General features: G+C 43.0%; 1 protein-coding gene across 1 annotated transcript in view; it reads left to right on the top strand.

Annotated features, from left to right (window-relative positions):
• The window catches only part of Nsf (N-ethylmaleimide sensitive factor, vesicle fusing ATPase), a 129,447-nt gene that overhangs the window by 13,149 nt on the left and 93,645 nt on the right, over nt 1–22,653 (top strand). Inside the window, exons 2-5 of the mRNA NM_021748.2 lie at nt 8,704–8,789; nt 10,361–10,460; nt 13,038–13,077; nt 21,941–22,107. Coding sequence (NP_068516.2) covers nt 8,704–8,789; nt 10,361–10,460; nt 13,038–13,077; nt 21,941–22,107 — 393 coding nt within the window. The remainder of the gene's footprint in view (nt 1–8,703; nt 8,790–10,360; nt 10,461–13,037; nt 13,078–21,940; nt 22,108–22,653) is intronic.

Genomic DNA, 22,653 nt, shown 5'->3' with positions numbered 1-22,653 from the left:
TGAGGAAACCCGTCTGTGGAGCACAATTATAAACGAGGCGGCGTTTTGCAGTTGTGAACACACCTTCACAGATCTTTTCCTGTTAGACTCTCAAAGCAACCTTATGAACTGGCACTGTCAAAATCTGGCTCATAAAATAAAACCTGACCAACCAAGAACCCCACAGCTGTCATCGTACTTCTTCACAGTGAAGGTTAAAGGATTCCCTTGAGCACAGACCAAGGCTAGGATGTCTCCTGGCCACTTCTGTTCAATATCACTGCAAGCATTAGGTAGGGCCATTGTGCCAGGGAGTAAAAGGCACCCGTAAGCATCACTCTGTGCAGACAGCATGGTGCTGCACGGTTTCCTTTGTTGGTGTTGTTTTGTGTCATACTGGGGATTGAACCTAGAGACTCAGTGCATGCTGGGTAAGTGCACTGCCATTATCTTGGGGGGAGGGGGAGTGGTTAATTAGAACCAGTAACAAAGTTCAGCAAAGTTGTAGCACAGGAAAGCAATATCCAGAGCCAGCTGCCTTTCTATCCCATGACGACGGCCAATCTAAAAGAGGAAGTAAGGAAACAGTTCCCCGCTCAAGCGTCAGAAAGAATAAACAACAACAATTCAAAGACCTAACTCCGATCCTTCCAAGAAGGGCCAGATTCTAAAAATGGGCGCTCTCAAATTAGGAAACGGCTTTTAAAAGCGTGATACGAAAGTATTAGCAATCAGGAGGAAAGGGTTTTAACAAAATTAAAACTTTAATGTGTCAAAGGGGATGATGAAGAAAATGAGGACAACCCCCCAGAATGGGAGAAAGACTGTAAATTACGTATCTGGTGAGCATGTGGCGGAAAACTGAAGACGAATGCTCATATGTAAACTTATGCACTGAGCCAGGCATGGTGGTGCACACTGTAATCCTGACTTCAAAAACCGAGGCTAGAGAATCACAAGTTAAGAGGTCACGGTTGGCTGTCTCAGAACAAACAAACAAACAAACAAACAAACAAAACAAACAAACCCCCCAAACCCCACATTCCACTTCTGCCCGGCTGTTCATAGCAGCATTATTCTTTTTTTTTTTTTTTTTTTTTTCCTGGAGCTGGGGACCGAACCCAGGGCCTTGCGCTTGCTAGGCAAGTGCTCTACCACTGAGCTAAATCCCCAGCCCCAGCAGCATTATTCTTAAAGCCCCCAAGGGGAAACAATCTGAGTCTTCCCTGAGGATGAAATGATAAGGCGTGCCCAGACAGTGGAGCCCAGCCCAGTTGTAGAAAAGAATGACGTGTAAATGGATAATGCACTGCAACCTGGCGGGGCCTGAGAATCATTCCAGTGAGTGGCCTAGGCCAGACACAGGACAAACACCATGTGCTTGCTCTCACAGACGGCTTCTTTCACCCAGCTTTACACTCATATACACACACATACATATGCACACACGCCTACTCACCACATACACTCCTGTCAGAACGAGGTCCAAGAACAGAGTTGAGTGAGGACCGTGCTGAGTGCCTGTGAGAAAACTCCCAGACAGCAAGAGTCTTGTGACCCCCAGTTTCCTCAAAACACGGAACTGTTCTCGGAATGTTTTCGTGCTCCTCCCAGGTGTAGTAGATAGTAGATTGCTCATCATTGCTTGCTGACTGTTACTTAATTAAACGTTTAAGCTATCCTTTCTATGCCTCCATGGAAAAACATGTTTTTGCCATATGTACCTTGCCTTGTGATTGCATACAGCTTGAGCTCATGCAAACTTTACCTAGGTGATTGCTCTTGACCCCCAGAGTATAAATTGTCCGATGCGCTGACTAAAACTTCAGTTCACCTCACGTATTGGCTCCATTCTCCCGGGCCCAACTGCCCGTAGAACAGTAAATATATACATCAATGATTAATTTCTACCTAATACCTGAGTAGTATTTCATTTCATGGCTATAACATAGTTGTTTATCCATTCGTCTTTAGGAGGACATTTGTGATATTTCTAGTTTTGTCTATCATGAATACAGGTGCTGTGAACCTCTATGTTTAGTGTTTTCGTGGACGTAGGTTTTCAGCTTATTGACCAAAGACCTGGGGTTACATTTGCTAGGCCACATAAACTTTAAACGAAGCTGCTTTGTACTCTTGCCAGTATTTGATGTCATGGGTGTTTGATGTTCTCATTTTTCGGCACGGATTTTCCCCCTGAAAGATCAAAGTGAAAGCTTCTTAAAATATACATTTATAAAAGAATCTCGAGGACTCGGCAGGTGTCAAGAGGTTCGCTCGTTATGTGCATAGCATTTGTCTGAGTCAGGGACCTCAAGGATACTCCAAGAGAACTGAAAGTAACTACGGCACACCAAGCTTTGTGTGTCCCCCTCCCCTTGTAACCCACGCCTTCAGATTTTCTTTTAGATTAAATTGCATTTATTTATGTGAGGGTTTGAGGTAGGGAGGTTTCTGCACGAATCATGGCCTGCACTTGGATGGCTCGTGGGAATCCACCATGTGGGTCTCGGGGATGGAATGCCTCAGCGTGGGGGAAAAGCACATTTACCACTGAGGCTTCTCACCAGCCTGTCTTAAAAGATTTAACAAGACCAGGTGTGGTAGTTACATATCTATAATTCGAACACTGGGGAGGTAGAGGTGGGGGGATTAGAAGTTCAGGGCCATCCTTGTTTATATAACAAGTTGTAGGCCAGCCTGGGCTACTGAAACGCTTGTCTCAAAAAAACAAAAACAAAACAAACAAAACAAAATAAAACCAACCAACCACACAGAAAACCAACCAGCCAAAAGCAAAACAGCAGGTATCATAGGAGTTTATAGTGTAGGAGGTTCTATAGCCTTATAGACAGTCATTTATAGTGAGATTCCTATGTCGCTCTGGACCAATCACTCGTAATCTATTGGAACTATCTGCAGAGGTAGAGATTAGGCACTTGTGATCCTTGAAATGTGGATAGTGATACTCCAAAATGAAATTCTAAGTTTTTATTTTTTTAAAGATTTATTCGTTTATTATATATAAGCACACTGTAGCTGTCTTCAGGCACACCAGAAGAGGGCATCAGATCCCATTACAGATGGTTGTGAGCCACCATGTGGTTGCTGGGAATTGAACTCAAGACCTCTGGAAGAGCAGTCAGTGCTCTTAACCACTGAGCCATCTCTCCAGCCCTCTAAGTTTTTATTAATGTTAGCAGTCATATGTCTGGGAGTTACTTTGTTGAAAAGTGAAGGTTTCTTTTATCTTTCTCTGAGATGTCAGTCCCTCGTTGAAACAGCTATGGACACTTGTGGCCATCTTCTTCCTTCCTTGACTTTCCCAATGCTGGGATTACAGATGTAAGTCATGGTCCACACAACCCTCCCCCTCAGCACACCTCCCTCCCCCCTCCCCCCCCAACACACACACACACCTGCCCCACAGCTAGGCTGGCCTTGGGGTAAGTTTCCGTATTCTCCTCTCCTCTTTCCTGTGGGAATCTGCAAGCCTCTGGAGAAATGTAACCAAGGCCTGAGGCAGGAAGTCTGAGGAAGAGACTGAGTGTTCTTAAGGGTTATAGTCACGGTAGGAGGGACTGTCTGGTGATGAGCCCTTTCTAGTCTGCTAGCACACCATTTTGCATTTCTTCTCTTTCTTTTTGGATAGGGTTTCTGATAGGCCTGACTGGTCTTTAGTCTCTTTGTAGCCAAGGATCGTCTTAAACTCCTGATCTTCTTGCTTCTACCACTCAAGGACTGGGATTACACGGGCATTACCGCTCACCTCCTCATGTTGTAATTTTCTTTGTCTATTTGGCTGTACTGTTAATTTGATTTAAAGGTTCACTCAAGTAGTCTATTTGCTTCAGGAAACATTTACATAAGAGTGTTATTTAAATTTGCAAACTTAAATATTGTCCAGAGAAATCTTGTTTAAGGTTTGCGATTCCCCTCTCCTCCCCTTTCTTTGAAGAGAAGCAAATTCTCTGCCATTTAAAGGCTCTGGAATACCCATGTCATAATTACTTCCTCTGAAGGTCCCTTTTGTTTGTTAACCTTGACATTATTTAAGGATTGCCAATGGCCTATAGCCCACATCCATACTGTTGACATTTTAAGTTACAATGAAGATATCTCTGTCCTTAAACAGATATGTGTTCCAGTAACTTGAAGAATTCGACTTAATAAAACAACCCATCACTGATTGTAATTTCGTGTTTTAAAGGTTATATGCCTGTAGTGGTTGGCTTGTGTTATTTTTCCCTAGAGGCAAAATCAGTTTTAGAAAAAAATCATGGAATTTTCCCTTGGCATTTCTATGGTAAATAGACAACTTGACTATTTATAGGGACTTACACTTTGTTTTAAAATGAGATACCCTGCCTGGCTTACCATAAAAACACAGATGCTTCTGGTTTTTAATAGGGAGGCCTTTTACTCGTAGCATCTGTTTAAATTGGCCGCCTGGATGATAACCACAGATTCCCGCCCCTTCTCATTGAAGGACATTGGCAGGGGAGCAGGGTTACCAATGGGGCTAACTTAGCATTGTGTAAAGCTTCTATTGTGTTGGCTCCATCACGTAAGTAATTGTGTTCCACTCACTGATTTCTCTTTCTCCAAGTGTGTAGAAGCATATGTATTGGTGTGCTTTTGCGTGTGTATGTTTTTGGCATTGTGTAGGTGCACATTTTCGTGTGTGTACATGTCTTCTGTGTGTACATGTAAAGCAGGAGGATTATGTCAAGAATCACCCTCAAATACACTTCCTCTTTATCCACTGAGATATCAGCTCCTGGCCAAACCCAGAGCTCCCATATATGCTAGGTTCCTCAACCAGTTTGCTGTATGGATCCCTTGTCCTCACCTTTGGAACTATATTCCTCGCCCCAGACTATATAATGATCAAGTCATTCCAAATGACCTTGAAGCGTTACCGCCTTGGACACTTTTTCTTTGGGTGGTTTGAAACCTATTTGTATTAATCTATGATTAGCAAGCACTCACTGTGTACCAGGTCCAGGAGTAGTCCTCTGGAAGTACGGACATGAGTGAAATCTAGTCTCCGACCTTAAGAATCATCATCCTATGTATGTTTCAAGTGTGGAGGCAGACAGTAAAGGTCAGAGTCAGGGCTTCTCTGTGATTTATCAGTCTAGGTGAGTGGGGCAGCTGCCCAGGATGTCTCCTGGAATAAATATTGTCTAAGCTGAGAACTGTAGAGTGTATAAGAATTGGCCAAGGAAGGGATGCAGGTTTAGGGGAAAGATAATCAAAGGAAGAAACTCGAGAGTGAAGAGACTCTCGGAAGATAGAGAACTTTAAATCGTTGTGTTTTTGATGGATGGCTGGTCTAGGTGTGACCTTAACAAAATGCTGTTTCATTAGGAAGGCACGCTTGTGACCTTGACTCTGTTCATGTCATGGGAAATCAGTGTTTTCCAAATATTTGGTCATGAATCCCACATGTCAGATTATTTATAGAACCCCAGTATGTCCATATTGCGCATTCACTGATGCACTGAGATTTTATACACAGCAAAACATACAGAAAGAAGCCAACGATCAATTTTTAATCTCCTGTCTTTACTAAGTGACCCCTAAAGCAAGAGATGAGTCATTGTTCTTCAGTATCTTGCTCTGCTGTTTTGCTCAAAGGCCTGTTCCCAAATTTAGCATTTTTTGTCACTTGATTTTAGTGACAATCAAAGTTTGGATCAAAGTAAAGGAATTTGGCTGTACTTTTGAAATTATGACATTGTTTTTTTTTAATCAAACTAATCCCATTTATGGAAATGTTTTACTGAACTGTGGCTGGTACATTTCCATCTGTCGTTTTTCTTCAAATTAATTAAAATGCATTACACTTTCCATAGTGCTAATAAGTGTGTTCAGAAAAACCCTTGGAAGCCATCATTCAGATAGCATGAAACTTAAACTATTTTGTTCCTAACTTTAAAAAGCACACACACTTAGGGGTCTGGGGTCTGTCTTTAGGTTGAATGTCTGGAGGTCGCAGGACAGCTTTCAAGAGTCAGTTCTTGACTCCTGGGCCTTGAACTCAGGCTGTCAGACTTTGGCAGCAGGAGCCTTCGTGTGCCAAACCACTGGGCTAAGTAGACTCTTCAATTTGTTTTTAAATAAAATAATTAGGTAACTATTCTTGGTTTAAAACCCTCTTTGTTTCGTTTTTTTGAGACAGGGTCTTTCAGTGCCTTAAGCTGCCCAGAACTCACTGATGTCCAGGCTGTCCTGAAAGTTGTAGTCTCCTTCCTGCCTTAGCCTCAAGACAGCTGTGATCACAGATGTTCACCAACACCTTAAGCTCTTTTAAATATTTTGTAGTTACCAGTAATCCTATATGATCTTAGGGAGGGAGGGAGGGAGGGGGGAGGGGGAGAGAGAGAGAGAGAGAGAGAGAGAGAGAGAGAGAGAGAGAGGCGCTAGAGCAATGGCTCAGTGGTTGAGAGCCCCGGATGATCTCTAGAGGACCAGTCTGGTTCCCAGCATCCATTCTGGGTGGCTCACAACCATCTGTGACTCCAGCTATAGGGTATCTGACACTGTCTTCTGCCCCCTCAGACACCTACACACATATGACATATCACACAGACCCATTCACAAACATAAAAATAAATTGCTAATGAAGAAAATGATGTACTTCCTATCTCCGTGTGGCGTGTAGGGAAGATCAGGTATGTAAAGACCTTGTTTAGATAAAAAGACCTCAGGACATCCTGTGACATCCTGCACACCTCTGGTTCTGACCAACCTGTATCAGTAATTTACCTATGAATAGGGCAAGGGCTGCCAGTGTTTTCTACACTTTGTGTCTGTTCTTCTGGGAGAACAGCTATGTTGGCACCTGGTCAACATTAATAGGGTTTTGTGATGCACAGCATTAACTACCCCATGCTTTTCAGCAGATAGAGAAGTTCATCTTGTGTAATGAAACTCTAAGTCCTGACAGAACTCGAGGCTTTTTAGTGTCATTAGGTCTGGAAAGCTTATCTTCAGTAAAAGCTATAAATAGAAGTACTAATATCAGCTGGGCGATAGTGGTGCACACCTTTAATTCCAGTACTTGGGGAGGCAGAGGCAGGTAGCTCTCTCAGAGTTTGAGGCCAGCCTGGTCTGCAGAGCCAGGTCTACACACAGAGAAACCCTGTCTTGAAAAACCAAACCAAGGGCTGGAGAGATGGCTCAGTGGTTAAGAGCACTGGCTGCTCTTCCAGAGGTCCTGAGTTCAATTCCCAGCAACCACATGGTGGCTCACAACCATCTGTAATGGGATCTGATGCCCTCTCCTGGTGTGTCTGAAGACAGGTACAATGTACTTATGCATAATAAATAAATCTTAAAAAAAAAACAAAAAGAAAGAAAAAAACAAACAAACACCACCACCCCCCAAACCCTCAAAACCCAAAAAAGTTTGGTGTGGACATTCACACCTGTGATCCCAACACCCCAAGGCCAAGGGAAGAAAAATGAAAATTTAAAAAAGAAAAAAAAAACATATACACAAGGAAAGGTCAAAGTTCATCATATCAATTTGTACTTGGGCAACAAATTTAAGGATGATTGGTTTTGGCTTGGAGTTTGACTTGAAGTTTGAAGAATAAACACTTAGAACCACTGATGTCAGAGCTGGCCAGGACACTGTAGAGAACAAAAGTGTTACTGGATAAAAGCACCCATGAGGCTGGGTATAGCTCAGTTGGTAGAGAACTTGCCTAGCATGTACGACACCCCAGGTTCAATCCCCAGAAGCACATAAACCAAGCATGGTGGCACACTCCCATACTGCCAGCACTCAGGAAGAGGAGGCAAGAGAATTAGAAGCTCAAGGCAAGCCTATTTATTGAGTTGAAAGCTAACCTCAACTATACCAGGGTGTACCATTATTTAAGAGAATATTTGGCTTGTAGGTATTAACCAAAAGGGCCATTGGTTGCTGTTTTTCTTTTTGGATACACTTTATAATTAATTCCGTTGAGAAATGTTTGGAAGCTTTTTCTGGTTTTTGTTTTACTTTTTGAGACAGGACCTTGCTTGCTGTGCAGTGTGGTTGGTCTAGCCTCAGACTTTCAGTAATCTTCCTGCCTTAGGCTGGAAGATGATTTCCTTTCATCTACAGGAAATCCAATTCATAGTCACTCGAGATCTCTTATAAAAAAAGATGCCTTTTCATAACACCTTTTATCAAATTTACTACTTGACTCTATTGCATTTTATCAGTCATGATTCTTTTCTATGAAAGAGATAGAAAATCAATTCAAATAAGCTTGAGCAAAAGAAAAAGGATATATCGTCTCTAAGCAGTAGCCGGACTGGCCTCAAGGACTTTAACTTGGTTGTCGGGTCTGTGTTTCCAGTGTGTATTCGCTGTCTGTGGCCTTTGCTTTCTGAAGGACTCCGTTGATACCGTTTAGAGTGGAAAGCCTACATGCAGTCGTGTGGTTAGGGGTGCTTTCTTCTAGTGCTGGGGGAGACGGGGAATCGGAGTGAACGCAGCTGCACACAGGCTGTTACCTGCAGTCGCACAGGCCACAGAAAGTGAGAGTCAGGCAGCTTCCCAAATGAAGGGCGCTGCTACCCAGAGGACAAAGCACAGGAGTCAAGATGGAGGAGTGTTTTCTGCAGCGTTTGTGGCTGAGAGCTACGAGCAGGAGGCATGCGGTGTTCTTTAAGGTTGGAACCATGACTTAGTCTTATGTTTCCAACCATTGTTTCTTACAGACTATGCAAGCTGCGAGATGCCCTACTGATGAATTGTCTCTAAGCAACTGTGCAGTTGTGAACGAAAAGGATTACCAGTCTGGCCAGTGAGTAGCTACCTGACTTGATTCTTTTAACTTGCTAGGTCTTATTTTAGAATATGATTCCAAAGAATCATTTTAGGAAAACTTTTGGAAGTTGCCTTTTTTAATTACTCTTGCCAGGTTGGAAAATGGAGGAGATGAGAGTTACGTATTTCTGTCATTACTCTGTTGAACTGTGGTAAATGCAGACTATATACATTATTCATAGAATGTTCTTAAAAGCTGGCTTTCTTAGGGTAGACACAGTGGGTGCTGGTATCCTGTCATGTGGTTGGTATCACCTTGCTTTGGGGTCTCATTGTCCAAGTTTGAGTCCTAGTAGTGACAGTCACGGGAAAGGCATTTGCCACCTTTGTGTTCCTGGTCCCTGCTCTATAAAATGGAGGAGTCGTGAGGGATAAAACATTTACAGCAGTGCCCAGCATGTCGGTGATCCCTTCATAAAGTTTTACTGGCGTGATCATTGTTCCTATGGTAATATAAGAGACGTAAAAGCTGAAGGTATATGAAACTTCAAATCTTTAAAAGCATTTTCATCATAATTTATCTTAACCGATTCACGTCACCTACTGGCCTTCCAAAGCCTGTCGGCAAGGTCAATGCCATCTACATCAAAAGGCCATCTGGGGCCTTATGGAATTACCCCAGCATCAGAGGGAGGCGTATTGGGCATTCTGTGATGTTAAATTGAAGGGAAGGCTGACCGATGAGGGAGGGCATTCTTTACACCTGCTGAGCTTTCCACTTAAAATACAGCAGACGTAAGGGGCAAACCGTTAAATGCAGCTCTGTAAAAAGGCTGTTTGTTGAAAGACAAGGTGGGTCTGGAGGTGACAGTGGCAGAGTGCATGCCTGGCGTGAACAGCTCTGCTGGGTTGCTCTACAGCCGTCCCCTACGCCCCCTCTCATTCATATACAAAAGATAGTGCCAGCACTTCACAGAGGTGGACGCTTCTCTCTCAGAGGGCGCATTAGTTTCCTGGGGTAGAAGAATACCATGAGAAATGATCACTTCTGATAACTCATCGGTTCAGAGTTCTTCGAAGTTGGACTTCTGTATGAAAGTTGATGTATTTGGGGAAACTTTTCATTCGTAGTATCTGTTTTACACACCGCTATCGTAATGTTGATTTGTGATATCTGTTTTACACACTGCTGTCATAATGTTCAGGCTCCGAGAGAGTCTGATGAAAGATTTAATAAACCTTAAAAACAGAGCTATCTCATATATATCTTAGTTCTTCTGCCTTTGGTTCGCCTACATTTATTTTATTGGGATCTGTGAAATTGCCCTCAGAGAAGGAAATTCACCTTCCTCTTACTTCATGGCAAGGACTGTGAATCGGTGCTTCAGTTTCCTGTAAACTGGAAGCCCCATGGGAACTTGCTGGATTCTGCTGCTGTCGTGTGGGCCTCGATGTCCCTTGAGTTACAGGTTTTGGGAGCCCAGTTTGGGGTTTTCTGTCAGGGCTCTCCTATGTGCTATGTTCCTATCTGTGTCCTTCAAACATAAGTCGGGGAAGAACACACGTAGAAGCCATCGTCTCCTTGGTGCCCTGTGCTCTGTCTTGTAGGCATGTGATGGTGAGGACGTCCCCCAACCACAAGTACATATTTACGCTGCGGACCCATCCGTCCGTGGTTCCCGGATGCATCGCGTTCAGCTTACCCCAGGTGACAAAATGTCTTCTCCGTAGCCGAAAGTCGCAGACTCAGCTCATTTTCAGCAAGCATTGGCCTCTGACTGTATTGATTCATATTGAAGAAAACCACCTAGACGCTGCGTACAGAATTTAAAGACATACTCTCTTCAGAAGAAAGTATTTATTTTACTTGTTTACGGGGAGGGCACTCATGCCACAGTGGAGGTCAGAGAACAGTTGATGGGAGTCAGTCTGTCATTTGGGTCCCCAGGCTCAAGTTTATGTCGTTAGGTTTGATGGCAGATACTTTAACCTTCTGAACCATCTCACTGGCCCTAAAGTACATTTTTAATTTGTTAACTACTTACAGTGATACCTTTATATTATGTTCAGTTTTTTTTTAAAAAAAAAGATTTATTTATTTATTATACAGAAGTACACTGTAGCTATCTTCAGACACACCAGGAGAGGGTGTCAGATCCCATTACACATGGTTGTGAGCCACCATGTGGTTGCTGGGATTTGAATTCAGGATCTCTAAGAAGAGCAGTCAGTGCTCTTAATGACTGAGCCATCTCTCCAGCCCCTCTTCAGTTTTTTCGAATGAGAAAAAATAAAAGTCTGAGGTATGTTGACTATTGGAAAGAGTGTGGTGTTCTTTTAACAAAAAATCCCAGGATAACAGAAATTATATAAAACAACACATCATTTATATTATTTATAAAATTGACATCTAATGATAGAGGTTTTATAATGCTGTGCTGTCCGACCTAACCTGTGAAGAGTAGTTGTCTAGACTACGATCTAGATTTTCTGGGCCTCTCTAGAGTCGGGAAGGTATCACTGAGCGGATTGTGAGGAGTCCACCGTCATGGTGCCCAGTGCTTACTCCTACTACCATAGGTGCCACTGGACTCCAATGACCCACATTCCTAGCAATGTAAATTTTATATTTGTTTCTATAGATTAAAAATGTGGGCTATATGAGACCCAGACCCTGTCTCAAAAAATAAAATGAACTGATTAGTTTAGTTTAATAGTTTAGTTAATATAGTTTAAGAAAAAGTTTGGGCTATCTAGCTTTGAACAGAGCTCCAGGCTAGCTATGGCTATAAATTGAGACCCTGTCTCAACAAAACAAAACAAAACAAAACAAAACACGCCAAATACTACCAAGATACACTCCAGCGTCATGGGATGTGGTAACTGATTGACTTCTCAGGACAAACACTGGAGACTGGTACTATCGTCCAAAGATAGTCCTTGCAGGTAAAGTCCAGAACCTCAGTGTGACCTCTTTGTGTCCCAAAGTCTAGATTGACTAGCATGTTGCTAAATGTCATCTTGGCCAGAGAGAAAGTGGGTTTCATAGAGGATCTTTTAGGGGATATGGGGCAGAGGAAGAAAGTGTGAGCCCTGGGGAAGAAATTGGAAAGGGAATGCTCATTGCACATGCCCACGGTGTAGCACCTTTTAACCACCCCCCACCCTAGAACCCACTGTGGTCACATGAGTAGGCGAGCAGTAGGTTTTTCAGCCAGAGGTTATTCTTCCCAGAATTCTGTGGAGCGCTATCAGCAATAACTGATTTTAAATCTGACGAGATAGCCCTGAATTCTTACCTAAATGCATCCTATTCCTGTCTCCTGCCAGTGTAGTCAGGACATGTGACTGGTGCTAAGCACCCGAAAATCCTCCAGGCAGATTGCACAGGGTAATCCTGACCAGTTCATGGTTTAAGTCCCAGCTTAAGTTTCAGCGTGGATCATCGGACTAGTTTTAGTTTAATTTCATGAATTTCATTTAGTTTTGTAGTATTAGCAAATCACACAAATCTGCAGTGTTGCACTAACACAGAGACATCTGCTGCAGCGAAGACTGGTGTATTACGTTGTACAAAACTTCCCACGCTGTGGATAGCTTTGCTGTAGATGGGCCCTGGGCACGGTGACATTCGGTGGCACGTGCTAGTCCTGAGAGAGGAGGAAAGATCCCAGGTTCCAAGGCCAGCCTGGGCTACATAGTCAAGCTTTGTATATTTCCTGTAAGATGTAGTTTACATTCATTTCTGGGTTATCTATAAAAAACGAACCACAATCTGATTAGCTTAAATTAATAGAAATTTTAAACTATAATAAAAAGAAAACAAAAATGGATAAAAATGAAAAATATTATTCTCTCCTAGTTCTGAAGGCTGGCAGCTCGAAAAGGTAGCACAGAGGCAGGCTGCCCTCAGGGCTCCAGGAAGACTGGCCGTGCACAGCTGGCGGGGTGTTGGCAGTCCTTGGCTGGCATTGCTTCAGTTTCTACCTCTGTCGTCGCATGGCGTTCTCCTTGAGTCTCCAGTCATGTTGGCTTAGGGCTTAGCCTAATGCAGTCTGCAAAGACGCTGGTTATACATACAGTTAGGGTCACACACCCTGGGAGCTAAAGACTGCCATTTTGGGTATGGGTGGGTATGGGGGTCACAGTTCAGCATTTAACAATGTAACTGTGTCTTGGTTTTACAAAGTCTTCTGAAATTCATAGTCATTCATCTTTTTTATTTCTCTGATTTCGATCGACTTGATTTTAACTTGTCCTTTTTGTTCTCTCATTTATTTTATAGCGAAAATGGGCTGGACTTTCTATTGGGCAGGACATAGAAGGTAAGTTTTGTTTTTTTGGGTTTTTTTGTTTTGTTTTGTTTTTGAGTTTTTTGGATTTTTTTTTTTTTTTTTTTTTTTTTTTTTTTTTTGTAGCTACCTAAAGCTGATTTTCTGGATTATTCTCAGTTACTGAGATGGATTATTGGGCCTTAAACATGTTTCACTTCAGCGCACCGGTGGCAGCTGTGCAAACCGAGGCACCGTGTGCTGTGCAGCCTCTCCCCCTTTCTCACCAAAGCCGGTCCTAAAATCCTTTGCTTCCTCCGATTGCCAGCGCGGCTGCTGGAGCTGGAGTTCCGGTCCTCACACTTAGGCAGCAAGCATTTTACTGCTCAGCTATCTCCACGTCCCCTGATAATTTAACTTTTATCCTTAAAATAATCTTTTCTTCATTCACAGAATCTTAGTTAGTTCATCTGAACACATTCTCTCTTGAGTGGCTTGCTAAGCCCATTGCCTGTCTTGTATTTATTTCTGTTCTTAGTTTTAACATTCTGGTTTAGTCTTGAGGGGGCTGGGAGATAGCTCAGCGAGTGTTGGTTTGCTCTCTCTTTGCCGTGGTAAAGAAGATCATGACCAAAAGCAACTGGGGGAGGACAGAGTTCATTTGGTTGCACATCCTGATGGGAGCCAGGACGGAAGAAAGTCAAGCAGGGCAGGAAGCAGAGCAGAGGCCATGGAGGAAGGCTGCTTATGAGCTTGCTCTCCATGGCTCGCTAAGCTTGTCTTACACAAGGACCAGCCGCAGGGGTGGCACTGCCCAGAGTGGGCTGGGCCCTCGCACACCAATCAATCAAGAAAATGCCCCACCGATTTGCCCACAGACCAATCTAATGGAGGCATTTCCTCAGTTGAGGCTCCCTCTTCCCAGATTACTCTAGCTTATGTCAAGTTGACAAAAAACTAATTGGCACACCTAACATGCATGTGTACGTAACCATAGATTGAATCCCCAGACCATAAAAAACAAACAAGAAAAACCCAAGTCACAGGCTGGAAAGACGGCTTAGTGCTCATGAGTGCAGGTGGACCAGGAGTTCAGATCCCCAGCATCCACATGAGTGTCAGTGGGTGTGGTAGCCTGCTTAGGATCCCAGCCTCTGGGAGGTGGAGATGGTATCCTTAGACCAAGCTGGCTAAGGTATTCTGATCAGCAGAATCAGCAGCTCCTGGTATAGCAAGACTCCGCCTCAATTGTATAAGGTAGAAATCAATGAACAAAGGTCTCTTTACATGTCTGTGCATGCGCATGCACCCCTGCCCCAGATATATACTGTGCCCAGACACATGCATACACAGCACACATGCATATACATGCAAATCAACAGATATACACTGTGCCCTGACACATGCACATACAGCACACATGCATACACAAACAAATTAACAACAAAAGATTTGTCTAAGGATGGATAATTTAAATTGTGATGTGGGTTTGAGATGTGTGTGTGTGTGTGTGTGTGTGTGTGTGTGTGTGTGTTTTCTATTTCATGGATATTTGGGGAAGACATTTCACAATTGAAATGTTGCAGTATTTTGTTATATTGCTTTCTTTTTATAGTGACTTTGCAAGCAATTATCTTTTTCATGGTTTTGTAGATAAGATTATTGGTCTGGGAGCATCCTTTTCGGTTACTATGGAGAAGTGCAGTCTTTTGTAGATAATTTGAAGCAGAGGAGGAAGTAGAGCAGTTAGTTGGCATGGCCTGTTTCTCTGCTTTTTTGTGATCCTTAATTTTCTTTCCTAACTGCCCTTTTTTCTCCACTGCCACACTTCTAAAAATACCATCCTTTATTTGTCTGATTCTTCAACAATAATTGATCTTGGGCCTGAGAGATGGCTCAGTGGATAAGAGCATTGGCCACTCTTCCAGAGGACCCAGGTTTAGTTCCCAATACCCAGGTAGAGGTTTACAACCATCTGTAATCCCAGTTCCAGGGATCTGATGCCCTTTCTGTCCCCCAAAGGCTGTGCATGCATTGCTGCCTGACCATACATAAAGACAAAACATCCATGTACATAAAATTAAACACTTGGGTTGGAAAAATGTTTCAGCTGTCAAAGGCTCAGCTCACAACCAAACATTTATTAAAAAAAGGAAGAAGATCGATGCTGCCTTACGTATGTTCAAGTACATTCTCTGTACCTGGAGTCGTGCATTGCCACAGCCTATGTTTGTTCCTCTATCTTGAGATAGTCTCACCCCACAGTGCTAGCTGGATGGAACTCACCATGTAGACCAGGCTGGCCTCAAACTCACAGAGACTCCCCTGCCTCTCCTTCCTAAGTGCTGGGAGTAAAGTCGTGCACACCACACCTGGCTGAATTGCTTTACCGTTGCGTGATGCTCTGCTTGCCCTGGGGGTGGTTTTGCCCAGGCTTTGTCTGTGATCCCCCCTCCCACCCTCCTTTTCTGAAGTGGGAGCTCCGTATGCTCATCCAACTTCTCAAATGATTCCGTTTTCATGGTGTTCTGGGACCCCTTCCGCCGACTGTGTGTTGTCCTCATTGCTATCACGGGGCCACCGTTATCTCTCAGCCCGGTGAGTTTGAAGCCATTCTCAGATGTAGTAGCTTTAAACTGGATCAAAGACGATAATCTTTGAGAGAAGTTGGTATAAAGTGCCAGCACATTGTTCACCTTTCTCAGAAAAGTGACAGCAAAGAACTAGGAGAGAATCCCAGTGGGAGTGTTTGCCCAGAAACACGCCAATTTACTTTTTTCCCCTGAGTTGGAGGGAAGGCCGGCACTGAGCTTACCTTCAGTGGGCTCTTTGTTCATTGTGGAAGCAAATAAGAGGGCTGAGAAAAGCCGGAGTGAGAACGAAGGCCCTTGGTTTACACAGGGGCACCTGATGGAGAGGGATGCACAGTGAGCTTTCCAGACTAGCCTAAAAGGGTTACCTGGACAGTCTATCTTTAGAAACAGTTTCACAAGCTCTGGGGGAATCTGATTCATGTGACTGTGTTTTTTAACAGCCACCTTTAAACCGTTCTTCTCAGCCACATTTTAGGAAACACTGACAAAAGTGATTCCCTTAACAATCTCACCTGAAGCATAGCATGGCTGGGAAAGTGGACGAGTTAGCGCCAAAGCGAAGTGGGTCAGTGTGAGAGGCCAGGGTTCCCTGTTTGCAGAGACGAAAGCAGCTACCTGGTGAAATATTTAACAAGGCAATGTGCTTGAATGTAGGGCAAGTTTCTAATTTCTTTAAATTTGTGTAAATAGAAGGGCAAGGTATCTTTAATTCTAACCCTTTTTAAAGATTTATTTATTTTTATTTATATAAGTACACTGTAGCTGTCTTCAGACACACCAGAAGAGAGCATTGGATCCCATTACAGATGGTTGTGAGCCACCATATGGGTGCTGGGAATTGAACTTGGGACTTCTGGAAGAGCAGTCAGTGTTCTTAACTGCTAAGACATCCCTCCAGCCCTAAATCTAACTTTTAAAATGTGTGTGTGTGTGTGTGTGTGTGTGTGTGTGTGTGTGTGTGTGTGTCTGCATGATTTTGGGAGTTTGTGTTCATCTACATGCATGCTAGTGTTTCTGGAGGCCAGGGGCATTAGATCTCCTGGAACTGTAGTTCCAAGTAGTTGTAAGTTGCCCTGTGTAGATGCTAGGAACTAAACCCAGGTATATGTTCTTAATTTCTGGGCTGTCTCCAGCCCTTGATTTTAACTTTTTTTTTTGGGGGGGGTTCTTTTTTTTGGAGCTGGGGACCGTACCCAGGGCCTTGTGCTTCCTAGGTAAGCGCTCTACCACTGAGCTAAATCCCCAGCCCCGATTTTAACTTTTAATATAGTTGTTTTCTGTTTGAAAAGGTACATGTGGTGGTTTGGTTGCCAGTGCCCCAACATAGGCTCATATATTCCAATGCTTGGTCCCCAGTTGGTGGAACTGTTTGGGGAGGATTAAAAGGTGTGGCCTTGTTGAAGAAGGCATGTCACTGGGGCTAGCCTTGAGGTTTCAAAAGTCCATGTGACTCCTAGTTACCTATCTCTCTGCCTCGTGTTTATGGACCAGAACATAAGCCCTGTCCAGTGCCATAACTGCTTTTCTGCTGCTGTGATGGTCATGGACTCTAACTCTCTGGACCTGTGAGCCCCTAAATGAAATGCTTTCTTCTCTAAGTTGTCTCGGCCATGGTGTCTTCTTATAGCAACAAAAAGTAACCAAAACTGTGTACTGCAAACTTTTCTTAGGTTAAAAAGGGTATCTTGTGGCTGACCCTATGTTACAAAATCAGTTTTCTTCTACTAGAAATGGTCTTCTTGTCTAGAGTCAGATCTTTAGAGAGATGAATCAGGGGACTTCATGGCTCAAACTGTAAGTGAAGTGACTGAGCTGGACTAAGGCAGGTGCGGCAGATGTCTGAAGGACACGTTGGGGCCTGGCCGATGTGGACAGTGTAGAAGCTGCTAGTCAGTGTCAGTGTGATGCAGGTGCGCTTTGGAGAAATGGTATTTCAAGGACTGTGGAGTAGAAGTCCTATCTGTACACTTTATAGGTAAAGGGTCCTTTCTGTGTGAGAGTGTTTTCTGGGAGAATCACCTAGTGAGACTTGTTTATGTTTGCCAGTGTTATACTTTATCAGACTTAAGTCCAACTTCTTTGCCGTGTTTTCTGCCTCTTCGATGATTGAAAGGCCTAAGAGATTCCAAAACTGTTGTTTATAACTTAGTTTTGCCTATAAAAGTCACTTAAGATATATGTTATATATCTGAATGTTTCTGTCTGCATGTAAATCTGTGCACACTGTGCATGCCTAGAGAGCTAGGTGAGGCCATTGGAGTCTCTGGTCCTCTGGAAGAGCAGCCAGTGCTCCAGCATTTGTAAAGTTATCTGAATTAGTATAGTACCACTATAAAGCATTATTTTAAAAAGTTAACACTTGCTTTGCTCTTGTGTGGAACCTTCAGCCACTTTGGGACTGACCATGGTCCTGACCTGGTGGGACGCTGTCCATGGTGCTGACCGCAGTCTCGGACATTGTGACCGCTTGGTTTGCTATTTAGGAGCATGAACTCAAACTAAAATGCATTTAATAACTACAGTTTAGTGATATTTTAATATACTCACTCACAGTTGTCAAGTTGAAGACAGTGCACATATGTTATGTGTTGGACTCTTCAGTTCACAGAGTAGTATCACAATGCACAAAGCCTTATGAAGTATATTTCTCATTCACTATTTTAGCTGCCTTTACTAAGTCAGATCACGTTTTTATTTTAATAAAATTGTTATACAGTGTTCCATGTTGTGAGTTTACCGGACTTTTTCCTTGTTCCTTTACTGATCAGTGTTTCTCGGTGCTTGGCCATTGAAGATGATGCTCTAGCGGGTCTCTCTATAGATTTCTCTTTAGACAAATGTTCAAGAGTGTCTGGGACACATACCTGTAGTGGAATTACTGATACATTCGTTTTCTCAATGTTTCAAACTATAAGCATTTTAACTACATAGAAATCAACTAATCTCTCTTGCTCATAAAAGTTACTAAGCTTTTAACTATGTCCTACAGTTGTCAGGCATTGTGACAAGAAGACAAAATATCAGAGTGGGAGGCAGGAGAGTGTTCTAAAACTTCAGGCCAAAACCTGAATTTATTCTTTCATCTTTAGTACACCTTCCAGCCCTTACTGGGTCTCTGTTATTTTGTTTTTGAATTTTTTAAAATGCCTTTGACCCATTTAAGATGCCAAGTGAAAGTATAAAAATGTGATTTACACAAGTAATTTTGTTCAAAGTTCAGGAAGTCATTTTACACAAATCAAGCGGCTGTAATCTATGAAGTGAGTGTAGAGTAGAACGTGGAGTCTTCCTGACCATCAAGACTTACCCAATCCAGCTTTCCTGATGATGCATGCGACAGTTGAAAGCACGGAGAGAGTAGATGATTTATTTAGGTTCCAGAAGGATCTGTTGATACAGACTAAGAATTCCTTTTAAGAGAACATCTTTGTAAACCACTAAAATCTCAGACATTAATAATGATGAGTCATTTGAAAGCCATACAGTGACTGCTTTGTTTCATTTCTTATTTGACCAGTGTAATTCATAAATGGTTCATACCTCTTGTCCAAAATGAATTTTAAAAATCCATATTTTATATATTTTTAAGATTTACTTTTTGAAACTGGAGAGGTGGCTCAGCACTGAAGAGCTTTTATTGTTCTTGCAGAGGACCTGAGTTTGGGTCCCAGAACCCACTTCTGGCCACTCACAGCTGCCTAGAACCCCAGCTCTAGGGTATCTGATACCTCTGGCCTCTGAGGACACTCGTACACACACCTGATAAGATAAATCTTAAAAGTTTATTTTTCTTCCTTGACAGTTTCATTCATGTGTATAATAAACTTTAGTCATTTTTGCCCTTCTAGTGTCCTCTCGTGCCCCTCCCCCTCTCACTGTTCCCAGCAACTCTTCTGCTTTTATGTATCTCTCTCTCTCTCTCTGTGTGTGTGTGTGTGTGTTTGTGTGTGTGTGTGTATGCACGTGTGTGTGTGTATTCGTTCCTGTGCCTATGTCCCCTGAGTTTATTTAGGGCTGTTTGCATTAGTACAGGTGGGAGGTACTTGGCATGGGCAATTCATCCATTGATATACCGCCGTGACACCCTTTCCCCAGATATCAGTAACTGTCCATAGTCCCTCCAGGAAGGGGTGTGGCCTTGTGCACCCTCCCCTCTTCCACCGATGAAAGGCTGACAGGTCCAATCTTATGCAGCTCTTATGTAGATAACAGATTGGTGTGTTCACAAGTTCAAAAGCCGTGTCATGTCTAGAGGCTTTTTTTTTTTTTAACGTTGATTTGGCTCTAGGGATTGAACTCAGGTTTTCGGATCTAGCAGTGAGCACTTGTTAGCCCATTGAACCATCCTGCTAGCCTAGATGCTCTTCTGCAGTGCCCCTCCACATCCCCTGGCTCTGTCCTTCTTTGCACTCTGTCCTCTGAGGAAAAAATCCTAAAGACCATCTTATGTTTAGCTGTGAATGTGTGTGTGGGTTTGTACATGTAAGAGAAGGTGCCAGTGGCCAAGATCCCCTGGAGCTGGGGTTACAGATAGTTGTGAATCACCCAGTATGGGTTGGGAATTGAACTCGAGTCCTCTGAAAAAAGCAGGCAGCCTGGCCGCTTAGCCCCCCTCTCCAGGCCCTTTATCACCCATCTTATGAGTACTATAGAAACATGCATTTTGGGACTGGAAGATAGTCCATTGCAAGGTTGGTTAAAGGCCTTTTCTTGGGGATTTGATCTGTGGACTAGAGTACTGTATGTCTTTTGTGTATACATTTCAGTCATAAGCTCTCTATGGGTTCCTTTGAAATGCAAGGAGAACTTAGATCTTTTAAAACGTGTGAGAGAACATGCTGAGATACTTTTTAGATTTTAAAAAGTTGTTATTATTTTTTATTTGTTTTATTTGTGTGGGTGTTTTGCTTGCATGTATGTCCATGTGCCTGGTGCCCATAGAGGCTGGAAAGGGTTATCAGATCCCCTGAAACTGGAGTTTCATGGCTGTGAACCACCATGTGGGTTCTGGGAATTGAACCTAGGTCCTTTTAGAAGAGCAACATGTGCTCTTAATTGCTAAGATATCTCTCCAGTCACTCTATTGGATTTTTAAACTTTCTAATTACTGTTTAATTGTATGATTACCAAGTATACCTAGCACAAACAGATTAGAATGAGCATGGCTAACCTATGGTAACCAGCAGCTCTAGAGCCAAGGCACTGCTGAAGCAGCCACTGTCAACTGCTCCAAGCACTACCGCTGTACTGTTAGGGGCCTCATCACGAGACACAGTGCATATGTACATTAGCCCTGCTGCAGTGCAGGTTGGCCTCATACTTGCTGGGCGTGACCAAGTTGCCCTGTTAGGGAAAGTCAAATGTAAAAGTAAATTTGAACTTTCCTGGGTGCTTTTTCTCCTCTCCTGGTGCTCTCAGGATTGTATACTTTTGTTTAAAAGTTTGTTTAAAAACCAGCCCTTAAAAATCAGCCTTTTCTTCCTCTGAAAATGCCTCTTTACAATTATTTATTATTGAGAAATTTTCTTTTAATACCCATTTCTATCAATATGATATGTAAACTTTGTATTGTTTAGCTAAGCATTGGGGACTGAATAGTTATATAATATAAAATTGGATATAGTGCTTTAATTTAAGTTTATGACATTATAGCCTTAAAAGCCAGTTTAAAAATCTTCCCAAGGCTTAAGTAGGAAGTTTCTTACTCAGAGCTTTATATATGCTTGTCTTGTGTATTATAGACCAATGGCCTCAGCTCCCGGATACAGGGGTTGTTCAGTAAATACTTGCAGTGTTACAAAGAAGCATATGTTAGAACTTACACTATAGAAACTAGCCCCTGAAAACACTGTTTCTCTTTTTACTTCCTCTTGCTGACCTTCTTAAGGCAAGGAATCTGCCCACCTCTCTTGTGGTAGCACATTCTTAGATTGCTCAAAAATCATCTTTGGTAATCACATGCTGTGCTAAAACCACTGTGGCCACCCACACTGTCACTTAAATGAAGAGGAGGGAGGTGCAGGGACTGTGAAGGGATGCAATTTTCTTTTCTCTCTCTCTCTCTCTCTCTCTCTCTCTCTCTCTCTCTCTCTCTCTGCCATGGAGAGATGAGGGGTCAAAGGTGATGGGGGGAGTTTCATTTAATGTTTCTCCTTAACACAGGTGGGTAAGGAAATCCCTGACTATTATTTTTAAGTTTGTGCCTATGTGTTCCTCCAGGGAAGCCCACATGGAGCTCCGGTTTGGTCAAGCGTTGCTGTGGTCCCCCATGTTGAACTCTTTGTAAGTTTTGGTATCTCTGCTTCCTCTCTGCTTTCTCCTAGTCGCCTTGTATTCGTTTGACAAAGCCAAGCAGTGCATCGGCACAATGACCATCGAGATCGACTTCCTGCAGAAAAAGAACATCGACTCCAACCCTTACGACACCGACAAGATGGCTGCCGAGTTCATCCAGCAGTTCAACAACCAGGCCTTCTCAGTGGGACAGCAGGTAGCCAGCCACAACTGCGCTCACTCCTTCCCTTTGTAGGCAACCAGATGCTGATGTCCAGAATTCCGCTTTGGAAGAACTGAGAATGAAAGAATGGAAGGAATTCTTTCTACACACATGTTACGCACACACCTAGTAGGTCTCAATTCTGGTGGGGGGTAGTCTTCGGAGATTTTTAAGAAAATTAAGAATGGAAGAATGAAATTGAAGGTGTGAGTTTGCCGAACCTAAACAAAAGCCTTCACACACAGCTTTGGGAGGCCAAGATGGTTCAGTGGTTAAGAGCACTGGCTGCTCTTCTGCAGGACCCAAGTTCAGTGCCCAGCACTCATTTGGGGCAACTCACAACTGCCTGTACCTCCAGCTTCAGATCCATTGTTCTCTTCTGGCCGGCCTTCAAGGGTACCCACACATGGCACGCATACACACATACGTGAAAAGTTCTCAAAAAAATCTTTGAAATTGTGTTAAGATGTCCTGTACTGTCACAGTAGGTTTTCTCCCTGCAAATTTAGGAACATGGTAGAGATACATAGTCTGAGATGT

This window comes from Rattus norvegicus, chromosome 10 (genome assembly GCF_036323735.1).
Source record: "Rattus norvegicus strain BN/NHsdMcwi chromosome 10, GRCr8, whole genome shotgun sequence".
Classification (NCBI taxonomy): Eukaryota; Metazoa; Chordata; class Mammalia; order Rodentia; family Muridae; genus Rattus; species Rattus norvegicus.
Note: the sequence above shows the minus strand (reverse complement) of the source record. Positions and strands in the feature narration are given on the sequence as shown.